Source organism: Oryctolagus cuniculus, chromosome 11 (genome assembly GCF_051225735.1).
Source record: "Oryctolagus cuniculus isolate XC-2025 breed Fujian yellow rabbit chromosome 11, ASM5122573v1, whole genome shotgun sequence".
NCBI lineage: Eukaryota > Metazoa > Chordata > Mammalia > Lagomorpha > Leporidae > Oryctolagus > Oryctolagus cuniculus.
In genome coordinates this window covers 49,756,543-49,771,467 of record NC_142877.1, presented here as the reverse complement: position 1 = coordinate 49,771,467, position 14,925 = coordinate 49,756,543, and the positions used below count along the sequence as shown (strand labels likewise).

General features: G+C 54.3%; 1 protein-coding gene across 2 annotated transcripts in view; it reads left to right on the top strand.

Moving 5' to 3' along the window:
- Positions 1-14,925, top strand: part of NINL (ninein like) — a 148,578-nt gene that overhangs the window by 99,393 nt on the left and 34,260 nt on the right. For both annotated transcript variants that reach the window (XM_051834438.3, XM_089307397.1), the window contains exons 11-14: positions 4,358-4,532; positions 5,735-5,845; positions 6,251-6,331; positions 12,551-12,683. In XM_051834438.3, coding sequence (XP_051690398.3) covers positions 4,358-4,532; positions 5,735-5,845; positions 6,251-6,331; positions 12,551-12,683 — 500 coding nt within the window. The remainder of the gene's footprint in view (positions 1-4,357; positions 4,533-5,734; positions 5,846-6,250; positions 6,332-12,550; positions 12,684-14,925) is intronic.

Sequence of the window (14,925 nt, the reverse complement as noted above, 5' to 3'; positions counted from 1 at the left end):
GAGTATTGGTGCGTGTGAGCATGGATGACTGGTAGCATAAATGTGAACAGAGTGTGAGAATGAGCATGGGTGAGGGAGTGCATGAATGTGGGCGTGGGTGTGAGTGTGACTAAGCATGAGAAAGGGAAGGAGGGAGAGTGTGAACATGAGAGTGTGGTGTGAGCATGGATGTGTGTGTGAACATAGGGGAACATGGCTGCAGATGAGCATGTGTGAGTAGGCACTTACTGAGTGTGAGTGCGAGTGAATATATGTGAACATGGGTGAGTGAGCGTGGTGAGTGAGCACAGGATAGAGTGTGAGCATGGTTGCGTGTATGAGCATGGCTGAGTGAGAGCATGAATGACTGCAAATGAGAGTGGGCATGAAGGTGTAAGGTGAATGTAAGTGGTTGAGTGTGTGTGAGCATGGTGAGTGTGCATGAGCATGGGTGAGTGAGTGAGCATGGGAGCGTGTGAGCGTGGGTATGTGTGAAGGTGAGTATGAGTGAGCATGGATGAGAGTGGTGTGGATGTGTGAGTGCAGGCGAATGTGAGCCAGGGTATGTATAGATGAGTTGTGATTGTGAGTGTGAGCTAGGTGTTTGGGTATGAGGTGTGTCATTGTGTGTGTGTGAGGTAGGTATGGGTGTGACGTAGGTATATGTAAGCTAGGTGTGTGTGGATGAGTGAAGTAGATATGTGTGGGTGAGTACATGTGAATGAAGTAGGTGTGAGAGTGCATGTGAGCTAGGGGTGTGTGTGTGTGAGGTGAGTGTGAGCTAGGTGTGTGAGTGTGTGAGCTGGGTGTGGGTATGTGTGAGGTGTGTGTGAGCTAGGGGTATGTGAGTGTGTATGAGGTGATCATGTGTGAGCTAGGTGTATGTGAGGTGAGTGTGTATGAGCTGGGTGTGTGGGTGTGTGTGGTGACAGTGTGAGCTAGGGCTGTGTGGGTGTGTGTGAGGTGAGTGTGTGTGAGCAGCTGGAGGTATAAGTGTGAGCTAGATATGTGTAGGCATGTGTGGGCGAGTGTATGAGCTAGGGGTGTGGGTGTGTGTGAGGTGAGTGTGTGTGACCTGGGGGTGTGTGGGTGTGTGTGAGGTGAGTGTGTATGAGCTGGGTGTGTGGGTGTATGTGAGGTGATGGTGTAAGCTAGGGGTGTGAGTGTGTGTGAAGTGAGTGTGTATGAGCTAGGGCTGTGTGTGTATGAGGTAAGTGTTTATGAGCTATGGCTGTGTGGGTGTGTGTGAGGTGAGTGTGTGAGCTGGGGGTGTGTGGGTGTGTGTGAGGTGAGTGTGTGTGAGCTGGGGGTGTGTGGGTGTGTGTGAGGTGAGTGTGTGTGAGCTGGGGGTGTGTGGGTGAGCACAAGTGTGCACTTGGTTCCAGTAGCTGTTGAACCAAAGGTTAGTGGTCATTTTCTAGGCAGCTAAACCATAAATGTCCTTCCAGCAAGCCTTCAAAAGTGTTTTCTGTGAAACCCAAGATAGGCCATAAGCACGGCCCCAGTGGTAGGGGTGCCTGGATGGGCGAGTCCCGCCCAGTTCTGAGGTGGGGGCCCTTTCCTCGGGACCCACTGGGCCTCCCCTGCTCAGCACGGGCTATGTGACTCCATCACCAAGGTGCTCGGTTAAGCAGCAACTCCTGTCGCTACAGCTTTTGTGGGCGGCTGCCTGTCTGTTGGCAGATCCTCTGCAGTGCCTGCCTCCAAGCTTTCTCCCTGGTGCTGTTGTCTGGGCAGGCCTCTCGAGGTGGGGTGGAGAAATCCACTCCCTTTTGTCCCCTGCTCTCAGAACAGGATGTGAGGCCTCTCTGGGTTTCTGTAGAGTGAAACTGTTGCTCAGAATTCAGAGCAGAGACAACGTCGAGAGGCCGGCAGTGCAGGCCGCTGCTGGGAGCTCGCTCCCTCTGTCTGATGTCCCTCGGTTCCCCTGATGGCGCTTTGAACAGCGCGTCCTCATCAGCCTGTGTGTAGGGATCCCAGCTGCTTGGGCACTGGGTCAGTTCTCGCTGCTCCTGCCATCCGGTGGCTGCCTTTCCAGACCCCCTGGGGATGCCAGGATGGGAGAGGCCTCTCTGGTTTCCTCTCCAGGCCTCGGTTAGTGAAGTTCAGGGAAAAAGACTCCCCTTTTTAAACACTTGTGTTCAGAAGCTGAAAGCAAGTTGATTCCAGGCGATCCATTTGGGCAGCCAAGAGTTGATTGCCTCAGTCAGGGAGTGTAGGGCTGGATCCGTTGTCTGGCAGAGGATCCTGAACCCCCAGGCGGCACCTCTGTCCTCACATCAGGCAGAGGACACTGGAGGGGAGGTGCTGGCCCTCAGGGTGCATGGGCCTCATGTTACTCATAAGCAGTGAGGAATCGGCAATTTTCTAGAAATTACTCTTATGATTGCCTTAGTTTTTTTTTCCCAAGACTTATTTATTTGAAAGTCAGAGAGAGAGAGAGAGAGAGAGAGAGAGAGAGAAAGCTTCAATCTGATGGTTTACTTCCCAAATGGCTGCAATGGCCAGGGCTGGGCCAGGCTGAAGCCAGATGCCAAGAACTTCGTCCAGGTCTCCCACATGGGTGGCAGGGGCACAAGCACTTGGGCCATCCTCCACTGCTTTTCCCAGGTGCATTAACAGGGAGCTGGATCAGAAGTGGAGCAGCCAGGACTTGAACCAGTGCCCATATGGGATGGTTCACAGGAAGTGGCGTAACCCAGTATACCACAATGGCAGCCCCTTATGTTTTTCTTATTAAAAATATCAGGAATTACATTTACTATAGAAGACAGGAAATATAAGTAAAAGGAAAAATAAAGCCAGAAATTTCATGTTACAGAGGGCGTCACTCAGCATGTTTTTAATATACCCTTTCTTCCTTTTTCTTTGTACATAATTACTTGCAAAGTATGTTATACATATGGTTTCCACCTTTAGATGGTTGAGTCAATTTTTCGACTTTATGGTGGTGCGAAATCATAGCCATTCAAGCATTCTGTCCTTTACTTTCAAAGAGTAATTACATGAGCTCCTCAACACTGTATTTTTATTTTATTTTATTTTTTGACAGGCAGAGTGGACAGTGAGAGAGAGAGAGACAGAGAAAAAGGTCTTCCTTTTGCCGTTGGTTCACCCTCCAATGGCTGCCGTGGCCGGCGCGCTGTGGCCGGCGCACCATGCTGATCCGAAGGCAGGAGCCAGGTGCTTCTCCTGGTCTCCAATGGGGTGCAGGGCCCAAGGACCTGGGCCATCCTCCACTGCACTCCCTGGCCACAGCAGAGAGCTGGACTGGAAGAGGGGCAACCGGGACAGAATCCAGCGCCCCGACCAGGACTAGAACCCGGTGTGCCGGCACCGTAGGCAGAGGATTAGCCTATTGAGCCACGGTGCCGGCCTAACACTGTATTTTAAAATAGGCATTGTGTTAGGTGGTTTTGCCCAGTGGCAGGCTGGTGTGAGTGTTCTGAGCACATGTGAGGTGGCTAAGCCAGGCTGTTGGGAAGGTTGGGTGTGTTGAATGTGTTTTCCATTTAACTACATTCACAACTTAAAATGAGTTAATTGGGGTGTAACTGCACTCACGGGTCGAGGAACATCTGTATGTCCTCTCCTGCTGGCTGCTGCCGAGTATCTCATCGTGGGTCTGCCATAGTTTAATCATTTCCCTTTTGCATTTTTATAAAGGACCCCCAGATGTGTGTAATGTATTAGTCAGATTTCTGGTAGTGTTTTTCCTAAATGACAGCTGCCCCTTCCTCCATCTCTTTCCTCTGGGTTTTGTTTCTTCAAGTTCTGAGCTGAGATTTGAAGTCCAGGCTCTACCAGCTGGAGGACCAGCCCAGGTCTTTTACCTAAATGCTGATGTGGCTGCAGTCAGCGTCACACTGTCTGGAATGTTAGGTAACCTGGGCTTGGGAAGTCCTGGAAGTAGCTGGTTCCCTGATAAGACTTGACACTGTTTTTTCTGCTGATGGAAATGATTATTGCAAAAGAGGAAATCAGCATCCAAGGGGGGAAAAGTTCCTGCCTCTTCGTGTGATTGCTTTGTGAATTTGCTCTGCCTGTTTCCTGGGGAGGGAGGCTGACTTATGCATTGGGCATCAAAGGGCCTGATCAGAGGACTGTGCGTACGTGACAGCAGGAGAGGCACTCAGTAGCTCACCCACAGGCTTCAAGCCAGCCACTGGTGTTCACTGTCTGATGTACCAGCTCCCCTGTCTGAGGGTCACCTCCACCAGCCCGTGAGGGAGGAGTGTCCACTGCCAGCCTGCGCCCCTCCCCCAGCGTAGGCAGCTCACTTGCAGACCAAGTGCTGAGGGCAAGGGGAGGCAGGGGCCAGTGTGGGACCCGGGGACAGCCAGGGAGCCCCAGCCGTGATCTGTGTGATGTGTTGCAGGCACCTGGAGCAGGGGTACCTGGAAAGGCTGAGCCTCCTGCGGTCAGAGGTGGAGATGGAGCGTGAGCTGGTCTGGGAGCAGGCCCGCAGGCAGAAGGCCGCGCTGGAGCAGGACGTGGACCGCCTGCAGGTGGAGGAGGCCAGCCTGCGCCAGAAGCTGAGCCTGGCTCTGAAGGTAGGTGGGGGAGCATGAGCAGCCTTCCTCCCGCGCCCACGTTGTCCAGGTAAAGCATCCTAAGCATTTGCCTGTCCGTGGGAGGGAAACGCCTGGGACTCCACACTGAGGAACGTTTGCTGCGGGAGGGTTCTGGCCAGGCAGACAGTCTGGCTGTGGAAGGAGCTGTGAGGCCCTGCCCTCTGCCTCTTGCTCTCACGTGCTCGCTCGCTCTCTCTCTCTCGCATTAACAATTTATTTATTTGAAAGATAGAGTGACAGAGAGAAGGGAATCTCCCATCCCAGATACCTACAACTGCTGGGGCTGGGCCAGGCTGAAGCCAGGAAACAGGAACTCCAGCTGAGTCTCCCATGGGGGTGGCAGGGATCCAAGTACTTGAGCCATCATCTGCTGCCTCCCAGGGTGCATTAACAGGAAGTTGGAGCAGCAGCAGAGGCGGGACTTAATCCCAGGCTCTCTGATGAGGGATGCAGGCGTCTCAAGTTGCATCTTAACCTGCTGTGTCACAATGCTCACCCCTTGTTCTTGAGTCACGTGGGTCTGGGTCCTTAGGATAGGCAACCATAGCCACACAGCTGCACTTGCAGAGACCAGGAGCACCTATGAGGTCGCCCACTGGAGCCTTGGGTTTGTGGCTTGGAGCCACAAACATGGTTTTGTAGGCTCTCATGAGTGTTCCATGCCCTGCTCTCACCCTGCCCTTGAGCCTGTTGAGTTGTCTGGGCTGCGAGGACGACTGGGAGGAGGTGGGCACAGGGGTATCCATCTGTATTCCCCATCCATCTGTATTCCCCATTCCTGCTCTGCTCCTTTCCTGTTCCGGAGCCCTCCAGCCTCTGTCCACATGTCCTGCCTCCTTGGGTCTCTGCCTCCAGGGAGAAGGTGCAGGTGCACATGGAGCTGCCCCATGCACCTGGCCTTCAGTGCAGCTGTGCCTCTTGACCCTGCTGGCCCAAGCCCCAGGATCTGCACATGCTACCTTCTGGTGGACTTCTGAGCCATGTCAGTGCAATCTCAAATCCCTCAGAACCTCTCTGAGCCTGGGGGCTAGAGGAGCTGAGAAAAAAGGCCAGCGGAAAGCGTCAGCAGTGTGGGACTGCCCTCCAGGGTCTCTCTCCTGAGTGGGCATAAGCCGCCTACTGCGGGGAATGTGCCTGCAGGTGACACCGGGTCCTGCCGCCCGCCGGCCTGTGTCTTACAGGAGAACAGTCGATTACAGAAGGAGATTATGGAAGTGGTGGCGAAGCTTTCAGATTCCGAGAAGGTGGCCCTGAAGCTGCAGAGCGACCTGGAGCTGGTGCTGAGGGAAAAGGTAGGTCCTCTCGCAGATTTGCGGTCTCCAGGGAGAGGCTGTGGGTGGCCGAAGAGTGGCTGGTGTCAGGAGAGGATGCACAGGTGACCGAGGGTTTTTCTGCAGGGAAAAGGGGGCCTGATGATGTCGCTCAGGTGTACTGTCCTACTTGACCATGCAGGTGCCACCAGGGGCAGAGGTGCGGGCAGAGCTTAGCACGCTGTGGCTCTGAGATGCTGCACCAGACCCTGCTAGAGAAGAAGGGAAGGAGGGGCTTCCTGGGGTAGGAGGCAGAGGAGGGACCCGGGGTTGTACCTGGGGATGCAGAGCCCTGTGGGAGGAAGCCAGCTGCATCCTCAGGTCCTGGGACCAGAGGAGCGGCTCCACCAGTCTCATGGCCTGTCCCTCTGTCCTTCTGTCCATCAGCTGGAGCCGCAGGGTACGGAGCTGCTGGCCCAGGAGGAGCGCTTCGCAGCAGTCCTGAAGGAGTATGAGCTCAAGTGTCGGGTACGTGGCCCACAGAGTGCCCTGAAGTGGCCCCTGTGTCCCCCAGCATCTCTGGATGGGGACCCAAACTTTTGTTGTTCTTAAAGATGTATTTATTTATTTATTTGAAAGGCAGAGTTACAGAGAGGCAGAGGGGGAGAGAGAGAGAGAGAGAGAGAGAAAGTCTTCTATATGCTGGTTCACTCCCCAGATGGCCACATCTGGGGAGTTGGTTCAGTCCAAAGCCAGGAGCCAAGAGCTTCTTCCGGGTTTCTCACGTGGGTGCAGGGGCCCAAGGACTGCTTTCCCAGGCCACAGTAGAGAGCTGGATTGGAAGTGGAGCAGCTGGAACTTGAACCGGTGCCCATATGGGATGCAGGCACCACAGGTGGCGGCCTGCTACACCAAGCCCTGGAACCTTCGCTTTTGTCATTGGTGCACAGCCCCCTCGTGCATCCCAGTCCCCCAGCCTGCCCTGCATCAGGAGTAGAATGGGTCCCCTGAGACTGAGCCAGCCTTGCGTGTTATCAGGGTCTACCTGTGTGCCAGATGCAGGCTTTGTCCCTCTCCTGCCCGGGTGGGCTGCATCCTTGGTCTCAGCATTCGGCAGTCTGCTGAGGGATGGCGGGAGGGGGTCTTCTCCAGGCCGAACCTCTGGTACAAGGCTGAGACTGCAGAGGCCTGCAGAGGCGTTGATGAAACTTCAGGAATGCAAAAAGGAACAAAGCAGAGTGGAGCCAGGTGGATCACGAACAGCACAGAGAAATTCGTTCGTTTGTACTTAGTCACACGCATCCATATTAGCTCCTTTAGGGTTCGATTCATGAAAAACTTACAAACTTCAGTGTGGTTAAAATCAGACCCCATCATGAGTCTACCCTTGGCCCACCTGCCCCTCAAGTCCTTGGAATGAAGGAGGTTGCATCCACACAAGTTTCAGCAGTGGGAGCCAGAAACAGCCCCGTGTCCAGCGTGGGAATGGTGGAGTGCATTGTGACTGTTACTGAAAATAGCACCAAGGAGGATGAGTCTAGAAGCGAAATCCTACCCAGACCACGTTGTCCAGCGGATGAGGATGTGTAACACACAACCTCACGTTACAGTCTCTCAAAACCCCGTCCAGGCCCCACTGGCAGAAATGGGGAGGACACTCCAAGGGTGTCCATAGAGTTGACTTTTCACTCCTTTATTTCTCCCGCAAACTTGCTGTCACAGTAAACAATTAGAGTAAAAGTGTGCAGACAGAGCACCATGATTTTCAACTCCCTGAAGAGGTCACGATCTGGAACTGAGCTGGTTTTACCAGATCTGTAATGGCCAGTTCCCGCGTGGTGGGCAGCACCCATCGCTGCTTGAGTTGTGTGTCATTATCCCCACGTGCACGTGGCCTGTGCAGCTTTGCTGCAAGTTGCCTCACTGGGGACGTTACCATGGTTCTTGTTAAGCAGCACTCCCCAACATTCCATAATTGGCAAGTTGAACAGAAACTGTGGGGGAAACGGCTCTCCGCGAAGCTGATTTCTTGCATTCACGGGATGTTTTATGGCCAGACTAAGAGGTTCAGCACTGTTGGGTTCTGAGGGTTTGCAGTCAGTTTGCTTCTGAGTGATTTCCCTGCTGGGTTCCTGCTGCATGTCACCCTGGCAGCACAGAGGGTCCAGGTTGAGCCTGGGCTGTTCTGAGTGGGCCCTGCCTCATGGCTTCCGCCCTGTGCTTTGCCCTCTGATGGGAAAGCTGAGACCCTCGGGATTCACATCATCCTGCCCTACATTGCTGGATTCTGCCTTTGAAGATCCTGTGTGTGGGCAGTTGAATTGCTTCCCTCTGAGGTTGACTGGTGGGGTGGGGCTAGAGCTGTGGTGTGCGTGGATCATGCTGGCCAGCTCTCTGCCCAGGCTGTGGTCTCCCGCCCTGACTCAGACCCTGCAAACAGCCACCAATTAGAATGTTCTCTGAGTACCAGATTTTTCAACCTTTCTTTAACATGATTCTTAAAGACCTGCTATTTGTTTCACTTCTGATTCTTGAAGTTTTATGTTTTGAAATGCCCAGCAGAGGTGTTTCCCAGTGCTAGCCTATTCATTTTGAAATTTTCCCTGTCTGCTGTTTGGATATTTTTGACTGCTCCAAGGGAGCATTTTAAAAGCTTTTTATTTGAAAAGTAACCTCAGTCTAAAGTTGCAGACATGAATACAGTGCCTGCCTGCCCTTTGCACAGGCTCCCCTGTTCACATTTTACATCACTCACTTCACCGGTTTTGTGTTTGTGAGGACACGAGTGTTTGCACGGTAGTATCCATAACCCATCTGGAGGTCAGGTGCAGACACCAGGAGCCTTGCCCCTGAGCCCACCTGTGCATTCCCTGAAAGCAAGCCTCCTCTCACCTCTGTCCAGTGCAAGGCAGGTGGCTGCTGCTACAGGTGCATGAGAGTTGATAAATGTTCAAGAATTTTTGCTAAGTGCTTCTTAAACCATTAACAGTTTTAACTGAGCAATGACAGGATTATGTACACCACAAAAATTTGCAAATGCTACAGAGTAGGGGTTTTGTCCTTGGAGAGCCAGTTTCCCAACACCCTGTGGAACGAGACTGTCTGTAACGCACTCATTGGCTTGGTGTATTTGCACTGGTACAAGGCCCTGACCTGCTAGCTAAGCTTCAGTTTTCTTAGACAGCCAGTGCCCTCCTCTCGGGATTTTCCAGTGCTTTCTTTGGTTAAAGTAAGGCTCTGCGTTCTCAGCTGGGCCCTGCACAGGTGATGTTGTGGGCATCTGTCCCTCACTGGTGATGTTAATTCTGATCACCTGGTCGAGGTATTGTCCTAATTTCCCCTCTGTGTAGATAATGTTTTTTCTCTCTGGCAACTAATGAATAGCGCACAAGAAGACACCTTAAGACCACACAGGTTTTCTGCTCTTCTTCAAAATTTTCCCTGGATTTGGCATCCATGGATGTTTCTTGCCTGATTCAATCTGTAGCGTGATGGTTGCAAAGCCCCACGGGTAATTTTCCAACTGTCAATGCTGTTGACTGTGTACTGTAAGATGGAGAAGCCCCTCCTGTCTGTTTGTCATCTGGCTATCATTGGTGTAGACTCCTGAATCCACATTTCCACGCCCCCTCCTGGTGGTTTATAAGACTGTGCTTACTTATTTGGTGCAGGATCTGGCCAGTGAGACTGTCTCCCAGCCTGTGACTTGCCACCATCACTTCCTGTTGTTTTGCTTGGTTAAGTAGTTCCATGCTTTCTGGCCCAACAAGGTGCTCTGGGCTCATCTTAGACTCTGCCTGCAGTTGCCTTGGGACCTGCCATTTCTCCAAGGCGTGGTGCTGGTCCTGTCCTGAACATGAGGGAGTGGGCGCTCCACATGCTCACTTCCCCCCTCCCCCCAGTCGCTGCTTTCTCAGCTGAGGGCATCTCTATGGTCTCCAGATTACAGACGATTTAAGCCCGAGCCATCCCCGTTGTGCACACCACGTGTGTCCAGGTCACCTCTCAGGGTTTCTTTGTGCTCTGTAACAGGGCTTCTGGTAGCAGGCAAACCATGCCTCCCCTTGGTGCTGAATGCCCTTGCTGGTGAACCGTCATCTCAGCTTCTCCTCCTTCTTGCGACTGGTCAGTCTGTTTTCTTGGTGAGACGGCCCTTGCTGGAGGGGATTGTGGGATGTGAATGGGGTCCTCACAGGGCTCCTGTGTGTTTTGTGTTCTCACTGTGCTGCTTCAGTTGTAATGGAATCGTTTGTCCTCGGTCAGAAACTCTAAATTCGATGTTCTCTTTTGGAGCTCCACACCAGCCCCTGGCAGAAGCCTAACACTCCCCATCCTCTGGGCAGTTCTTTAACCACTTCTTGCTGTATTTGATCAGCCTGGCGTATCCCAGGTAGCCTCCCTCCCGACACCTGTGAGAGCTGCTCCCTGGGCTGCTGTTGAAATCCCCATCCCACCCCTGGCGTCCTGAGCTTGGTTCTTCCCACCAAGAAAACAGAAAAGCCGTAGTGGGTTCAGAGTCCACAGCTCTTCAGTGCTGAGGGTGTGGCTGCTGAGCTTCTCACTAAAAGCCTCTCTTCCTGGCTGGGGCAGTGCAAGGGAGCTTCAAAAAGTTGGCGGAAAAAGCCTGTCATGAAGAAACTGTGCATGGATTGCAAGGTTTTCTACATGAGGGTAATTTTTTAATACTATTTTTTCATTAACGTTTTGAGGTACTCTTGTGTTCCACAGTCGCCTTCAGCATAGGTGAGAGCAGGTGCCCTGGCCTCCACTCTGCCAGCCATCCCTGGAGCTGGTGCCAGAACAGCCCAGCCACCCCTGTCAGTCATAAATCACCACCTTCCTGGCAGTGCCTCCTTCTGGCAGCACCGAGTTTGTGGCATTTCTGTGTGCTCTCAGAGTGTCCATTCGGAGCAGCAGGAACGCATGCAGGGGCACGGCGTTGGGCGTAGATGTTGCCTCTGGATGGGCGCTGCCCAGTAGCAGTTCAACACAAGTCACACGTGTAACTTGTGTTGAACTAGAAGACTTCGCCAAGTTATACATGTGAGGCATTGAGGCATGTAAGAAAAAAATCAGTGATGCTTATTTTAACAATATATTTATTTTACTCCAGCAATTTCAAAGTATTATTTCAGTGTATAATGTAAACAAATTATTGGGAATTTTTAAAACATATTTATTTAAAAGTCAGAGTTAGAGAAAAATCTTCCATCCACTGGTTCACTCCCCAAATGGCTGCAACGACCAGGACTGGACCAGGCCAGAGCCAGGAGCCAGGAGCTTCTTCCAGGTCTCCCATGTGGGTACGGAGGCTCAAGCACTTGGGCCATTTTCCACTGCTTTCCCAGGCACATTAGCAGGGAGCTGAATGGGAAGTGAAGCAGCCAGGACTAACCAGTACCCATATGCCCACAGTGCTGGCCCCAAGACATTTTTTGGAGTAAGTCTTTGAAATCCAGTGTACCTTTTGTGCACAGGACACATGTCAGGAACTCAGCAGGGCAGGGCCAGCTCCGTGGGCTGGTGGTCAGGCCAGTTAGCAACCAGCAGGAACCCGTGGCGTGGGCTGGCCCAGCAGCTCTGATGTCTCAGCATGCCCTTTTCCCTAGAGCGGTGGGGCTTCCTCAGTGGGGCAGTGCACGTCTGCAGGGGGCTTGCTGCATGAGGTGTGTGCAGCCCTCCAGGAGCTGTATAGCCATTCCTTCCCCTACACAGCCGGCCCTACCCAGGGAGTCTCCTTCTCCAGGGGAAATGCAGTGATGCAGCCAGCAGCCCAGACACTGGCCCCTGGGAATAGTTTAGGAAGACCAGTTGATTCAGCAAGAGCTGCCTGGATAGGCTGTAAGTGCGAGGAAGCAGAGACACGCAGTAGGATTCCAGGACCAGGGAGGGAGCCTTTGTGGGGGTGCAGTGAGGGCAGGGGGCCCGTTCCCCTCCACGTGGTCTCCAGGAGAAGCCGGGTGGAAACTGCGTCCTCATAAATCACGGGGCCCAGCTCCTGCTGTCCCGTGGCCTCAGTACTGCTGCCTTTAGGTTGGCCCAGTCACAAGCCCTTCCCAGGGCCCAGGGTGGGGTCGCAGATGCACAGGCAGGAGCAACCATGTTGTCGTATTTCTCAAAAAGCTCAGGACTCTGGGGAGCTGTAGGGGAAAGTGGGCTAGAAACTGTCCCCCTCCTATCCCTGTAAGAAGCCGATGACCACTTGGGCTTGTTCCAGGATGTTGCAACTGTGTGAACCAAGCTATGGTAGCTGCAGCTGCAGGCATGGGGCCCTGATCCTCTTGTGTTCTCACCTCACCCCAGCACCTGCCCTTTCTGACTCGCTGGTCTCCGCTCTGTGGCATTGGGCTGGAAGCACGCGGCGTCCTCCCTGGCAGGGAACCCCTACAGAGTTTAAGCAGCAGCCGAGGGAAGGATCGGGGCATGCAACCTCACACGTGCCGTGACACCCTGTGGTTTCATTTGCTGACGAGTCTCTGTGTTTTCTACATCTCTCCTTAGTATCCACTGCATTTTTGTTTCCTTTTTAGCCTATCCCGTGTCTCTAGTGATGGGAAGTGATGCAGGGCATGGGGTAATCGACCAGGTAGTCAGGGACTTCAAATCCAGACTGGGTAGCTGCTCACCTCGCAGTGCACTTTGCCCACAGCGGGCGCCCCCTAGAGAGAGGGCTTGTTCTGGACTCACCCCGTTCTGGGCTCACCCTGGGCCTCAGCAGTTGGAGAAAGTATCTGGCTCCCCCCACAGGACCTGCAGGACCACAATGATGAGCTGCAAGCTGAACTGGAGGGCCTGCGGGCACGGCTGCCTGAGAGTCGGCACAACCCCAGCAGGGGCCCAAGTGGGCACAGACGGCGGCTCCCCGGACGTGGCCCAGCAGGTACCAGCCTGGCCCTGGGAGGGGATGGGGTGTGGGGCTCCGTGGGGTGTGCCCTGAAGCCCGACGTGCACATAGCAGCCTAGAGCCCAGAGGGGGCTGATGGAGAGCCTTCCTGCTAGGGTAGAGGTGATAGAGGCTGTGCTGACCTTATCGTGACCTTGGGGGAGGCACATCCATGCTGCCGGGATGTTTCCAAGGTCAGCAGCTGAAGCCGGCACAGGGGTGGTCGCCTGGAGAACCAGGAGGGAGGGGAGCCAAGGGCGGGCCCTGGGCATGCCCCACAAGCTGAGCAGACAGGCCTGCCTGTCTGCACATAGAGACCATGGTGTTACCTCGCACGCCCTTACTCATGGGGTTGGGACCAGCTCCAGGCACCCAGAGGCCCCAGGTCATGTGCTGGAAGTGCTCTCGGCTCCTTCTAGAGACTAGGACAGGTTCCCAGTGCCACAGCTGAACTGCGTGTGGCCCTTCTTGGGGACCAGCGTGCTGGCCACTGCCCCTCCAGGCACAGGGCTATGCTGGGGGTCGCGTGACCTCTGCTTACTGCCCCTGCCACATGCGGGGTCTGTGGCTCTGTGCCCACTGCTGCAGGTAGCACCCGCGGGGACCCAGCGGCCCCGACATCTCCCTTCCATCACAAGTCATGGATAGCCCAGCCCCCCGGAGAACTTGGTGCTCCCACCTGTAACCCTGAGATCACTCAGACTTCCTGTGTTGTCTTCAAACTATTTACTTAGGAAAACAGAAAAACAGAAAGCCCTGTGTACCCCACAGACCCAACACAGGCATCTCCGAGGAGAAGCCAGCAGGGGCTTCTGTGCAGGTCTCCGACTTCTGAGACCTTTAAGGCAGCCCCTCACCTGCTTGCTCCTTTGCTGGAATCAGAGGGCTCCTAAGACCTGCAGCCCCCTTGCCGTGAGACTTAGTGGGAGCATCAGGAAGGAACCAGATGTTGTCCTGGTCGCATCCCAGGCCAGGGAAGCCAGAAGATGTTGGGGTACAACCAGCCTGTGGGGTCATTTTCAAATCCCCTCAGGGGTGTGCTGTGCACCCAGGCCTGCAGCCCAGCCACGGGAAGGAGCGGGGTTAGGGGAAGTGTAGCCTTGGGGAGCCTGAGCTACTGCAGGGTGTGCACACCTGGTCAGGAGCCACCAGCCAGACCCTGTGGAGAAGACACCAGGTGTTGGGAGGGCAGCCCTGAGCCTGTGTCGTCACTGACAGCCAAAGCCATCTTCCAGCAGGAACTTCCCTCTCCATCTGAGCACAGAGGTCAAGATTGGGCCCCAAGAAGAGGGGGGAGGTGGTCTGTCTGCTACCAGAAAGGGAAAGTTGGAGTGGACTGGGCTGATAGGCACCCAGCTGGGTGCTCAGCTCACCTGGCCCATTTGCACAGACCCAGTGGCAGCCTCTGGTTGCCAGGGTGATGAGATGCTGTCTTTACCTATCTCTTGGCCCCGACATCCTTTGAGTCTGTCACTTTTCTTCATGGGAGATAGCCTGAGAAGTGGAGGAAGAGAGGGAGAACTTTTCCCTCTTTCCCAGCCCCGGAGTGGTGTGGTTGGAGCCTCACAGTGACTCCCCCCAGCACACACACGACCTTGGTACTGCCTGCACCTGGGGCAGGCCGGGCCTTGCTGTGGGCCTGGGAGCCTCATTTCAGTGACCAGTGCCCGGTGACTCACACCTCTTTGCCGTCAGTTGCCAAGACTTCTGGACCCTGCATCATTTGTAGGATGTAATATTATTACATTGTACTACGTAAGTAACATAGGGGCAGTCAATGGCTGAGCCCTGCGCATGCGTGCATGGCCATCTGCCTGGGCACCGAGACCTCATCCTAAAGCCGTGACTGCCCAGAGGTCTGCGTGCCTCTGCCTTCCCACTGCCTCTGTGCCCCTGGCGTTGTCATCAGCAGGCGGAATTTACAGTGTGGTAAATGCACCGTGTTGTAGCCAACTCTTCGAGTGAGAGACCTCGAACCTTGCAGGGAGCAGCCTTGTATCTGAGTGCTCTGTGTTCTGGCAAAGACTTGAAACGCTGACTTCTAGGGAACACGGTGTAGCCCACACGGCCTGCACGGCTCTCATCACACAGGTGGTGCACGTGGGAGGCTGTGATCTGTCTGGCGGGGAGAGGAAAGCCAGGGTGGGACCTGATGCCATTCCATGTCACACCGGAGGGCTGGGAAGGGACCCTGGGGCACCCCAGGCGTGACATAGGACGGAAGTGTGCTTCTGCCCGC